At 41.2% G+C, this 12,440-nt stretch overlaps 1 protein-coding gene across 2 annotated transcripts; it reads right to left on the bottom strand.

Annotated features, from left to right (window-relative positions):
• Positions 1 to 2,818: 2,818 nt before the first annotated feature.
• Positions 2,819 to 9,482, bottom strand: LOC119730985 (atrial natriuretic peptide receptor 3-like). 2 transcript variants are annotated; one of them, XM_038204065.1, is made up of 6 exons: positions 8,750 to 9,482; positions 8,098 to 8,228; positions 5,106 to 5,255; positions 4,516 to 4,651; positions 4,231 to 4,328; positions 2,819 to 3,894 (listed from the first exon to the last, which is right to left on the bottom strand). In XM_038204065.1, exons 1-6 carry the CDS (start codon positions 9,426 to 9,428, stop codon positions 3,808 to 3,810), a joined length of 1,281 nt encoding a protein of 426 aa, XP_038059993.1. In that variant the 5' UTR covers positions 9,429 to 9,482; the 3' UTR covers positions 2,819 to 3,807. The 2 variants fall into 2 exon arrangements, with proteins under 2 accessions (XP_038059993.1, XP_038059994.1); XM_038204066.1 differs by lacking the exon at positions 5,106 to 5,255.
• Positions 9,483 to 12,440: the final 2,958 nt, after the last annotated feature.

The raw sequence follows: 12,440 nt of genomic DNA on the forward strand, positions 1-12,440 counted from the left end.
TCTTGCCTCATCCATATTAACCCAGTTACTGGTTCTTTTGTCTGTAGAATTATTGATAACCTTTCAACTGCATCAATATCTGAATTAGGGGTATAAACTGGGGTACCTCAGTTAGTCCTGGAAAGACTAGTGTTACTTCTTCAAATACATTGTTTCCCCTGCCTTTTTTTCTGACAGACCAAAAGGCATATGCAGTGTCGCACCTGTATAACGTATAATTTTTTTTAATGGATTTGGTCTGGGTAAAAAAAATCACTCATAAGAGCTTGATATACCATTTTTAAGAGAACAGAGGTATTGTGTGGTGGGGGTACACAGATTCATTGAATGTGAAGTCATAGTGGACGTGTCCACCTTTTTGTGAGGCGAGTACATCGTGTTGTTACCCAATCTGCTGTCAATGCGGCGGAACGGGTAAGGGGTAGGGGGATTTTACACTCCCCCCCCCCCCCTGTAAAAAAAAGATTTCCATGGCCCTTTAATGTTAAATGTTAGAGTTTAGGGCTGCCATTGTGTGCTGTGTATTTGTAATTATGAAATCACTCTGGAATTTAGATGTGCATGATAATATAGGTGCAAGTACACACATTGAACAATATAACACGGGTTAGCCTACCGGTACTTACCCATGCTCTTTGGGGTAAGTCATTGTATTACCAAATAATATAGGTTATGGGCCAATCAACATTATAAGAAATCAACAACAAAATATAAAAATTGCAATTGTGGGCACAGTGAGTAGGCCCCTCACACCTCTAAAAGGATGAGTTTGCTGTGGCTCTACATAAGAACTTTCTTTTATAGGGGCATCATGACTACCCCCCCCCCCCCATTTTACTATGGCTGCCACGCCCCTAAAAGGGTGTGTTTACGATGGCTTCACGTGTGACTTTTTTTTTCTCTTGAATATTAATATCTGTGGGAATTAGCTTTATTCTTTTATGAGAAGTGGGCACATTTTTTTCCCATGTTGGGCATAATGAGAACCCCGCCCCCCTTTTTTTCAATATGGCTGCCACGCCCCTAAAAGGGTGTGGTCACGATGGCTCCACATCTGGAATTGTTTTTCTCATGAATGTCAATGTCTGTGGAAAGTTCCATTTCTCTATGAATGTGGGAACAATATTTCCAGGGTGGGCATAATGAAAACCCCGCCCCCCCTTTATTTCCTTATATGGTTGCCACGCCCCTAAAAGGGTGTGTTCGAGATGGCTCCACATCTGGAATTTGTTTTCTCATGAATGTCAATGTTTGTGGAAAGTTCCATTTCTCTATGAGTGTGGGAACAATATTTCCAGGGTGGGCATAATGAAAACCCCGCCCCCCTTTTTTTCCCCTATATGGTTGCCACGCCCCTAAAAGGGTGTGTTCGAGATGGCTCCACATCTGGAATTTTTTTTCTCATGAATATAAACGTCTGTGGGACGTTTTATTCGTTAATGAAATATGGGCACAATGTTTTCCAAAGTGGGCATAAAAATTAAACCCCCCCTTTTCTTGTTATGGCTGCCACGCCCCTAAAAAGGTACTTTTGTGGTGGCTCCGAATCTGGAAAACACTAATAATCTATATAATTATGTCTTTGTGAAGTTTCCTGCTTTTGTAGCAAGTGGGAAAAACCATTTTTACTGCGGGCACGACAAGTCCCGCCCCCCTTTTTTTAAATGGATGCCACGCCCCTAAAAGGGTAAATTTGCGATGGCTCCACATCTAAAACATTTTCTCGCATGAATATAAACATCTGTGCCAAGTTTCACGCTTTTATGCAAAAGTGCACAATTTTTTCACATATCCGCTGGACTATAAGCCTGGTTCATACTTCACGCGAAAGCTTGTGCGAAGCGAAATTCATGTCGTCAACAATGGATGGACGCGCTTCGAATGTATTGTTGAAGTCACGAATTTCGCTTCGCTTTCGCTTTCGCGTGAAGTATGAACCGGGCTGACGCTCACGTCACGCGAAGACACTGTGGCTAATAGGAATAGGCCTATACATGTAGCTTTGGCTCATTCAGAAGTCGTGCGTACTTCGCGTGCGAACAGTACAGTACAGTACAGTACGCCCTCTCTGCGTGTCCCGTCCACGGGGCTCTCAAAAGTGGTAAAAAAGCATACTCTTTTGTTGGCGCACGGAGCCCATAAGCGACAGATCTGATATATTCTCAAATGTACAATGTACACCGTCTGAAGCAAAATGAAAAACACCGTATACAATAAACCCCTCCATGGTGAAAAAAAATGTCAAAGTCCACAATATAAAAGAGAGATAAGGCGAAGTAAAAAAAAAAAAAAAAAAAGGTTTCTCGTCCCCGCCCGCTTCCTTTTTGGAGGCCACCTGGATTTGTTTAAATTATTTTTTATTTTTGAAAATGCAGTAAAAAAACACCGAAAAAGTCCACGGTTAAAGCAAATGCATCTAAAACTGTTCATTGTAGACCAATACAACTCTAAATGACACTGTAAATATGATCAGTTCTCTTGTCCACCTTGTCTTTCATTTTAAAAGTGTCTTTGAACAGTGGAAACACCAACGGTTGCAGGAAATTTTAAAATGGCGGCAATCTTGAAAAAAATAAAAAGCCCCGCTTCCTCCTTTTTTTTCAAACACCCGGACGAGAAACATGTGTTTTTTTTCATTCGGCCTAAGGAACCAGCCGACAGGTTGCTTGTATGAGGCTGCATCCTAATCAGCTGCTAGAGCTAGGTCTAGGTCTGCTTCCGTTGAAAATACGCTGGGGCGCGCTGAACGTAATAGACGTAGCCGTAGCTCTGGAAGCCCGTTTCGGACACGGCCTATTTGGCTGCCACGCTCGGTGAGCATAGACCTTATGCGTCAGCAGCCATCTTAGAGGGCAATGCCTCTGTTTGGCTGAGATATGCATGAGTGAAACTTTGTGCGTTGTTACTGAATTATAATAACAAAAGATGCCCTTCAAGATGGCCGCCGCGCATAAGGTCTATTCTCATTATATAAATGGCTGAAAAGCGTGCGTGTAATCTGCTGAAATTATCGCCGATAAGCATTTGTAACAGACTGTATTATTAAACTAAGACCCAAATTTCTTAAAACATCCAGAACTTATTACTAATTTAGTGCTGTTCTCAGTAGACCTATCAGAGAACCAATTATATGCAAAACCGAAAATATGCAAAACTGAAAAAAAACATAACCTTCACCAAATTCAGAAAATTAAAGTTTAATACATGCAAGAAAAGCCAAGTATGTCGTAATGGTTTGTATCTCAACGGTTGTTTAAAAGCCTTTGTCCTTCCAACTGGGCCTATCGTGCACAAAACTGTAATAGTGCGCATAATTATGACTGGTTCTAAACTAAATTCTAATTATGGCTGCCAGGTTTTTAAAAAATTGTGCATTCAAAATTTTGACGCGAATCAGTGACGCCGGAAGCGGTGTTTTTATCTGCAGCACACATCGTCAATGGATCATGATTATTCAGCTAGTTTGATGTTTATTCATAAGAAAATAACAATGACGTCGCTCAGTAATGGGTGTACATTAAAGCATTTCAAAGAATGGCTTTCGTCGAGCTGCCACAGGAATGAACTATGGATCGCAAGATCTGTGGCTCAAACCTATGTTCATAAGTTCATCAAGTATTTGCTTTGGTTGGGATAAGTTTAATTGAAGGGAAAACACTACGAGAAATAAGTGTCTTCCATCCACACAGCGTGATAAATATTCAAATCTTGAAGACACTCGCTTGTTCGCAACTTGACGGTCACGTGATCACTAATTATGTACATGATTATTCAAGAGGCCCAAGTTGTTGGTGTTTGGTCAGTTAGTTAGCCCGTGGGTGCCTTTCCTCCAAGGCATTTGATGGGCTCATGAACTATGATGGCTCCAGTGGCCTCATCGAACGTACCAATAACCTACCAGGAGAAAAAAAGTCTGGTCATTATTAAAAAAATATCTTTATGCTTAATTAAATTGTATTTATTCAACATTTGGAGAGGATTTGTCTTATTCATCTGGGATTCCTCGGAAGATAGAGGATGCATGAGGAACTGGGACCGTGTGACGAGTCATACGAGGCAACGCACAGGCAACTTGTTCCAGGCAAGAAGAAAATGACAGGCTCATTATACAAACTTTCTCCATAACCTATCCCGGATATATGTCTTGATGATGATTCCTTGATACCATAAAGATGATTCTTACTTTAAAATATAATCTTCCTTTTTTTTTACTAAAGACTTCAAACTCACATCGAACGTTCCCTTCTTGGTGTCCGTCATATCCAGTACTAGGTCACACACCCCGAGGCGATCCCCATTGGCGCTGATGCGAACTGCGCCGGTTACACCTGTCACCAAATTGTAGGCAAAATCACAGGACAGTACGTGTATATTATTTTCAAACTTTAAAAATCAAATAAGCTTGTCATCTTAAATAGCTGAATTTTTTGTTGTATTGTTGTACTGCTGCTGCTGCTGCTGCTACTGATAAGAACTATCGAACATTAGCTGGTCTACCCAGCTTTTGATACATACCCTGGAATGTTCGGTCCCACATTTTCTTTGTCACTACTCGTCCATCCCTTACGTCGCCACCCTCGGCCACAATTTCATTGATCACATCGGCGTAAATCAGAACAGCATCGTAGGTCGCAGCAGCAAACAGATTTTCCTTGGGAAAAAAATGCACAATAATGAAATGTAATAGACATGAGACCTAGTGGAATGACGTAATGGCTTTGTTTACATATGCGCTTTCCTTTGAGCTCGAAGTCGGGACGCCAGACGAAGTAGGGACCGTCTACCACATAGGGAAGTGCACATGTAAACAAAGCGTGACGTCATTAGGTCTCAGGCCTATTGCAGGCGCTGTGACGTGGCTTTATGCTTGGTACAGGATCAGACTTGCGGCATTTGCTCTATGATTGCTATGGATATTTGTTGGCAAACCGGAAATTGACGATACCTGTGCCGTCGTGATTGTAAAATTGAAATAAGTGAATATAATGCGCAATATGTTTTCTAGTGTAAGATCCAAGACGTAGCTTTCTTGAAATGGAAAGAAACTGAATGTCTGCTGCCACCAAGGGGTCACTATATAGTCCCGAAGGTGAAAGGTCACATACCCCACTGCCTAATTCACGCCCGTATAAGGTCAGCTGGCGATCTTTCAACTCACGCTGGAACGCATGGTACACGGGGGTATCAGGAACATGGTACCGCATCATCAACAACGCCTTCAGTGCTTCAACTGTCTCCGCATCGTTGTTTTCGAACTGAAAGACGTTGAAATGGAATTAACGGAGTGCTGTGTAACACGTCTCTCTTGTACCCGTATAAAACGTACCGTTAATACCATGGTACATCCCGTGGTATTGGTCAACGGTATACCATGAACTTTGGTACCATGGTATGACCATGGTGCCTAACCATGGTATTCTGATGGTTGTACTGTAGAAAAACCTTAGTTTGTAGTCGAGTATACCACGGTATTACTACAGTCTAGTATTTTTACGTGGACTGCCATATTGAAACCCTCATTATGTAAGAGAGTTGCAGTTTTTGCTGGTCATTTTGTATTTTCAATAATCCAACGATATATCATTAGAAACAATGATAAGTATTCTTAATTTTTAAACCATTGCTGTGACGTCACACTATTGTTAAAAGTGTGGATTCGGATCTACGCATCTCTTACACTGGTCACAAAGTGTGGATTCGGAACTACGAATCTTTAGTAAAGTGTGGATTCGGAATTACGAATTCACACTTTGAACACGTCGGACAATTGTTCTCCACAATGAACATGAATAGGACTGTCTGTGTGAACAGCTTTCCGAAAATCACCAATGAATCTTCACTGGAAGATTCTCCGCCGTCACTGCAAAAAGAACCTGCTTTTAGTCAGAAAGAAATCGTCGTCTGAACTATCCATTTTGTCGTAAGGAGCCTATACACATAAAATGACTTGGTTGTACAGGTGTGGCGATACACGTGCTAAACACGCCAGGAAAAAAACTGTTGCAACCTGACGCCACTTCCGCGCTTGTGTACAAAGTCTATGGAGAGTCATTTCAAGTATTTCTAAAATTGGAAACAAGTTTCTCAGTCCCAGATTCATGTCTTATCATCATTTTTGCAACGAATGACCTTCATTGAGACGATATATGAAGAAAAAGTGGCGTCAGGTTGCAACATGCTTTCCAGTATTTCTGTTAACGCAATGGTTTGAGTCGATGAATACACTCAAAAGTGTGGATTCTTAATTTACGAATTCACTCGGCGCTTCGCGCCTCGTGAATTCTGAAATTACGAATTCACACTTTCTCGTGTATTCTCCTTAACCGAAACGATAACCGTTTAACCGTTACGGGTTGGCAAAGAAAGGTCTAAAGGCCTAGTCAATTTGTCGATACCTTCAAACAATCCTTTCACGTACTTAGACGCTATAGCAGAGCAGTGAAATCCATGCATCACAAAAAACATGGCCTTTTGAAAGTTGTGTTTCTCAGAAAATATGCTCAGTATGATTGAAAAGTTAAATTATAATGGAAGAAGAAATTTTTAGCTTCATGTCAGTGAAAAAAATCGCCATCATCGATGCCGAAACGTCAATACTGGTTACTGGTATAGCTGACCTTCAAGTCTGGAAGAAATCGTTCGAAAACTTCCCCAAATCTCTGTATTTATATCTTTTTCTAGGAATTTCTCAAAATTGTCATTTCACGAGCAGTTGAACACTTATATCATCTAAGTATATTCCGAATTCGCTAGTGCTACAATTTGAACGATCTCCATGGAAAATTTCGACGATGATTTCTGCCGACCCAAGTCACATGCATTGTTCAGCTTCAGCAAAGCGCCTTAGGCGCTACGGTTGACTAGCCACACAATATGGTATTGTAGATTAGCATATTCATTAGCGTCACTTGGCCTGTTTTGGTGTGGGTCTCGGTATCGACCAATGGAAGCCGGCAAAAAGGTTGAAATTTATCAATTAATAACTCGTGAAGGAGGCTTTTCTCAAAATTCTTACTGCCCACAATAATGGATAGGAACCTTATTAATAATTCGTGAGGCTTGAAAAGATTGACAGCTATTGCAAACGCCAGTGTTACAACTTTCAATGATGCACGTAGCCAGGCCTATTTTTCCCATTTCAGCGAAAGTAATGAACACATCACAGCGATTTTTAGCACATACTTGGATCATTGTGAGGAAAGTAAATCCTGAAAGTTGCATGAAGATACGGTCTTCCAAACGGGAGAAATTATTTTTTTCAAAGATTTCGCCCGCCAACGTGAACATGACGTGTGTGCACAAGTAGTTTCTTTCAAAATGAAGTGTTACGTAGCCTTTAGAAATCGCCCTTCGCAACCGTATGACTGTTCAGCGACATGGCGAAACCTTTTTCATTGAGGGGTGCCAGAACACAACACACACACTTTGTTTGGTGTAAATCGAGGATTTTCTGTTGTTCTCTTCCCTTTTCCTTTGTACTCTTTTTTTTTACAACAGCTCTTATTGGTTTGGTTCACGTTTTTCTAATCGAGGTCGTTCTCGATTTGGTTCCTGTCCACAATTCATCGATGATGTTGCACGTGTGTGTCCTCGATTTACACAATAAACACGAACACAGACATATTCACACCGTCAATCGCGGACGTATGCTGGGAATCGCAGACAATATTGTTCTTTTTTGTTCTCCGGCATGATTAGTCCACGGTTTGAATGATGCCTGAATACGCCCGTACTTGTGGGAAGACATTTGTTTCCCTTCTTTTATTTTTTTTATTTTTATCCTATTGAAATTTCTAACTCCATAGCGTTTCCCTTATGGGGCAGATAGATTTCTAAAGACTTCCTTATGGGGTATATTGTTGTATTGTGTTTTCTACGCCATAGGAACACTCTATACATGTACACCATAAAGCTATATTAAATTAATTTAATATAGCTCTATGATGTACATCTACACGCGCACACCCACATCTACACTAAACTAGCTAGAATTTTTTTTTACAATATGGCACTTGCCAAGGAAGGCAATTATTGGTTCAAATAATGATTCGGGCAACATTTTTTTTTCCATTTTTGTTTGAAATGATAACAACTAACCTGGGAGCTCGTCTGCCATGGCGAGTGCTCGAACGGGATCCAGTTTAGAAACACATGCGAGCCCCGAGTGAGACCCAGACGATGCGCGTGGACCATGATGTCACGTACCGGGGAGGCACTGATGAAGATAACTACATGTAGGGGAAAAAACAACTAGGGAGATGAATATCATCAGGATGCACCTTTTCCTGTTTTTTGTTTTCTTTTTAATATTGTATCTTGGAAAACAAGACTAGGCCTGTGAACTGTAGAGCTTAACTCAAAAGTCTCAGTTTATGACGCTATTATACCAGTGCGTCAGTCAGTCGGCAAGGGAGTTAGTAAGTGTTGCAGCAAGTCAATCATTCAGTCAATGCGTCAGTGACTCAGTGCGTCAAACACTGTCAGTGACGGTGAATCAGTCAGTCAATCAATCACTCAGTGAGTAACAGGGAGGCCTGTTCCGGCTCTTTCGGGCCCATGCAGCAAAAAGCTTAGGAACCGCATGTCATATTTTTATCGCAGTTTTGTTTTTCACTATTTTTTGGGGGGGAGGGGGGTCATCTGCAAGATCAATGTCTTCGCATAGGCCCATTCCACAAAACGCATATATTTGTTGTTTGATCTCTTCGGGCTAAATTCCTACGTTACCTGCCCATTGTATTGTACTCACCCTTGGAGAAAGAAGCAACCTTCTCTAGAGCTTTATCCAAAGTATCAAATTGGTCTGCGTACACCTCGACCACAATTATTCCATTCCTCTCCAGGCCTGCGAACACGGCGTCCGGGAGATCGCGGCGGTAGTACACATCTACTGGCAGTCCGCGGAGTATGGCACAGCTGGTCAAACCCAGATGACGGAGCACGGCAGTCATGAACTGCACCATGGGCCCCATGCCCGGACACGCGCGAGTCAGGGTCGGGAAGCGCGTCTTGTCATCCAGGAGCGTGGAAGTGGCTGCCCCGGCCAAGACCGGAAGATTCCAGTAGGCGGCCATGTCAGCTACAGCAGCCATATCGGGGCTAACAGCCGGCCCCAGGAAGGCATCCACGCCGTCATCGTGGTACATCGAAGATGCCAGGGCCCCACTAGACCGTACTGGGCGTGTACAACACTCATCAGTGCTTACGTGCGTCATGCTGAAGTTCTTGTACACACCCCTTTCCAGGCGTTTCGCGACGGTTTCGAAGGCGATCTGAGCCGCCGGCAAAAGGGAGTACTTGCTTATCAACACCGGGGGCTCCTTACAATCCGACAGGTGTAGCATGCCTACTTTCACATTGACAGTAGCATGGACTACTGTACTCAAGAGTAACGGCGCTAAAATGATACTGCCATACATTGCGACCATTATGCTTCTATTATAAAAACCGACTGTAGTGCAGCACAACCTCAGCTCAGTAAACCGAAGCTCTATGGAAACACGTAGTCAGTGGCTAGTCTGCCTATCACCCGTTATCCACGGAGCCAACTCCTGTAAAAGGCCATATAAAAAGTCTCCGGTTTCTGGTATGGAGCTTGCCCCAAAAGTGGTGCCCATAGAGGCCACATAGCTTATACGCCATCGTAACCCCATCTAAAAACACGTCAAAAATGTGCAGCAGCAGGATTCCAGTCAAACCAGTGAGTTTGGCGGTTTTGGAACATCATTTTACATCGAAAAAAAAAACTTTTTTTAATTTTGCCGACGCGCATGTCCACGGCGACGCGCGCGCATAATAATAGACCGTGGGCCAGAAATCCTATCTTGCCTAGAAAAGTCCGTTCAAGATTTTTGGTGGCAACAAAAAAATGCTTATTCTTTGTCATTTCGAGGGTGCTGAATTCAATTCTTTCTGTTGCCAAGCTATCAAGTGTCAGGTTTAAGCACAATCTTCGTTCGAAATGTTATACCAAAACATCCTCTTTTGGGGCCTCTGACAATACATTCCCTTGAGGATCTCGGCAATGGCCCCTCCGATTTCAATGCAGATTGTCACCAACTTGGAATACTTTATGATAAATAACTGTCAAAAATTGTACGCTCATAGCCAAAGGGATTTCATAATAACGATAATAATGCAAAAACAATGCTTTGACATACCGGTACTGGGTAGCTGTGTGCAATGTTTTATTACATGTACATGTACCACCTGGTTTTTTAGGCATTACTGATTTTATATCCATAAGGCACTAGCCTACCACACTGTTTTCATTAATGTAAATGACTGAATTACACGTCACTAAATAGTCTTTGATGCAAAAAAAATTTCATAATTAAAGTTTATTGTTGTTTTGTTAATTAAGTAGGAAATTATTCAGCAAATACATGTAACGCTTTGGTCATATTCAGTGTTGTATGCTTACACAGTATTTTTCCAAAGTATCACTGAAATGTTCCATGTGATGCTGAAAGATTCTGTCGTTAATCCAAATTAAACAAACTGTCTAAAACTTGAATTCCAAAGATTGTAAATCGATGGGAAATGATTACAAATGTATGTAATAATACAACTTTTTTTCTAGGCATTATTATTCTCAAATGCAGAGCTGAAAATGCTCTTTGTAGATGACCGAATTACATCATTAACCCAACATGAAGTATTTTGATGCCAAAAGTTTCATAGTTGTAAGGGTTTCACGGTTTATAAAGCATCAAATTATGCAAAACTTAACGCTTTGGCTATATTATGCCTTGTTTATATGCGGCCAAATGGGTTTTTCAAGTCATCACTGAACTTCCTATTAATTCCGCAAATGTGAATCTGAAAGACTATTGCAGATTACTAAATTATGTCATTAACCTAAAATGAACCGAAAGATTTCATGGTAATTACTTAAGCAGGTATGCAATGCTTTTTCAAGACATTATTTAGTTTTTTCTCTTACATTTTGAGCCAGACAAACTATTGGTGGCGGAAATGAAACGGGTGTTCAGAGTGATTCTCAAATTCAGACGAAAATTAATGACCGATATTCAGAAGTGAATGAACATTTTAGGAAATTGGCCGGGAAAACCTATACTATAATATTAAGTACATTTTGTATTACGAGAAAGTCTTTCTTCTTTAATCATCACTAGTCTTCCTCAAGATCTTGAACAGTCCCTCAAATGTTGCTTGGTGTTTAGGCATCATAATCCTGTTTCAGGGCTATGTTTACTTTCATGCCTTTATTAACTTTTCCTTCGAACAATTATATTTCTTGATGAATATCATTATCTTTCAAATGTAGGTAACTTGACAAAAAAATCCTTGTAGTTGTTGAAAAAAAAACTCGCTTGACTGACCAAAGAGTCTTCCTATTTGCTTTTTCATTGGCTTGATCTTCACCCATACACCCGTTGACGTACTTTTCATATTTCTCACTCCACATCTCTTCAGTGGCGTCTTTGGCGTCTTCCAACCAGTCTTGATAGGCAGCATTGTCTTCCAATTCAGAACTAGACTCATCTTCATCCGATAATTCGTCTTCTTCTACCTCCGTTTCGGATTCCGAGTAATATTCCTCGAAATATTCATCTTCAGTCTGCGTAGATGCAGTTTCACAGTTTTCTATTTCCGAATCTGCAAAATGACTCATCTTCATCCGATAATTTCCCATCTTTTACCTCTGTTTCAGATTCCGAATAATCTTCAACGAAATCTTCGTCTTCATCCTGCGTAGATTCAGTTTAACAGTTTTCCGAATCTTCAAATCTACGCTTTTTACAATCTGGTTCAGAATTGTCCTCATCAACTTCCTCCACTATAGATTCCTCTTCAGCGTGTACATTTTCTGCATGCCTCCGATAGGCCGAAGGTTATATCTCCGCCCAAAGCTCTTGTCACAGTGCCAGACAAGCATGAGGTTTGACTGCAGAAAAAAAATTCATGTTGAGTCTTTGACGGTTAGTCTCCGATTGGTAAGAAACAGTTAAAATCGATTAATCTATATGCTGCTGCTCATGATTTCCTCTTGGTTGCTCTTCCTTGCTCTTTCCTTGCTCTTTTCTTGATCTTCTCTTGCTCATTTCTTGTTCATTTCTTGCTCATTTGCTCATTCATTGTTTTTTTCTTGCTCACTTGCTCATTTATTGCTCTTTTCTTACTCATTTGCTCTTTTCTTGCTGATTCAGAAGAGCTTTGGGCGGAGATATACATGTACATGTATATTCACTTAAGCGCGCGTTGTCTCCATCGTCGTTCGCCTTCTGTCCCCTTTTGTTGTACTATATATTATCTTCGAGTAATAATACTCATTCAGCCCTAATCCCCACCTTATGATCGATTTGTCCATCGATCCACGACGTCACTACGCCTCAGACACACCCCGTTTTGTGATCCTCGTCGGGGTTACCGATATGATCCTCGATGATGATCATGCTCCTCCTCCTAAAAAACGA

The sequence above is a fragment of the Patiria miniata genome, unplaced genomic scaffold (assembly GCF_015706575.1).
Source record: "Patiria miniata isolate m_02_andy unplaced genomic scaffold, ASM1570657v1 HiC_scaffold_22, whole genome shotgun sequence".
NCBI classification, from domain to species: Eukaryota; Metazoa; Echinodermata; class Asteroidea; order Valvatida; family Asterinidae; genus Patiria; species Patiria miniata.

Coding starts and splice junctions, on each gene's coding strand:
- LOC119730985 (XM_038204065.1), bottom strand. CDS start 9,428: ATGGTCGCAATGTATGGCAGTATCATTTTAGCGCCGTTACTCTTGAGT. Junction 8,229..8,749: donor GGTTGCTTCTTTCTCCAAGG/GTGAGTACAATA, acceptor CCCTACATGTAG/TTATCTTCATCAGTGCCTCC. Junction 4,329..4,515: donor GTGGGACCGAACATTCCAGG/GTATGTATCAAA, acceptor ATTTGGTGACAG/GTGTAACCGGCGCAGTTCGC.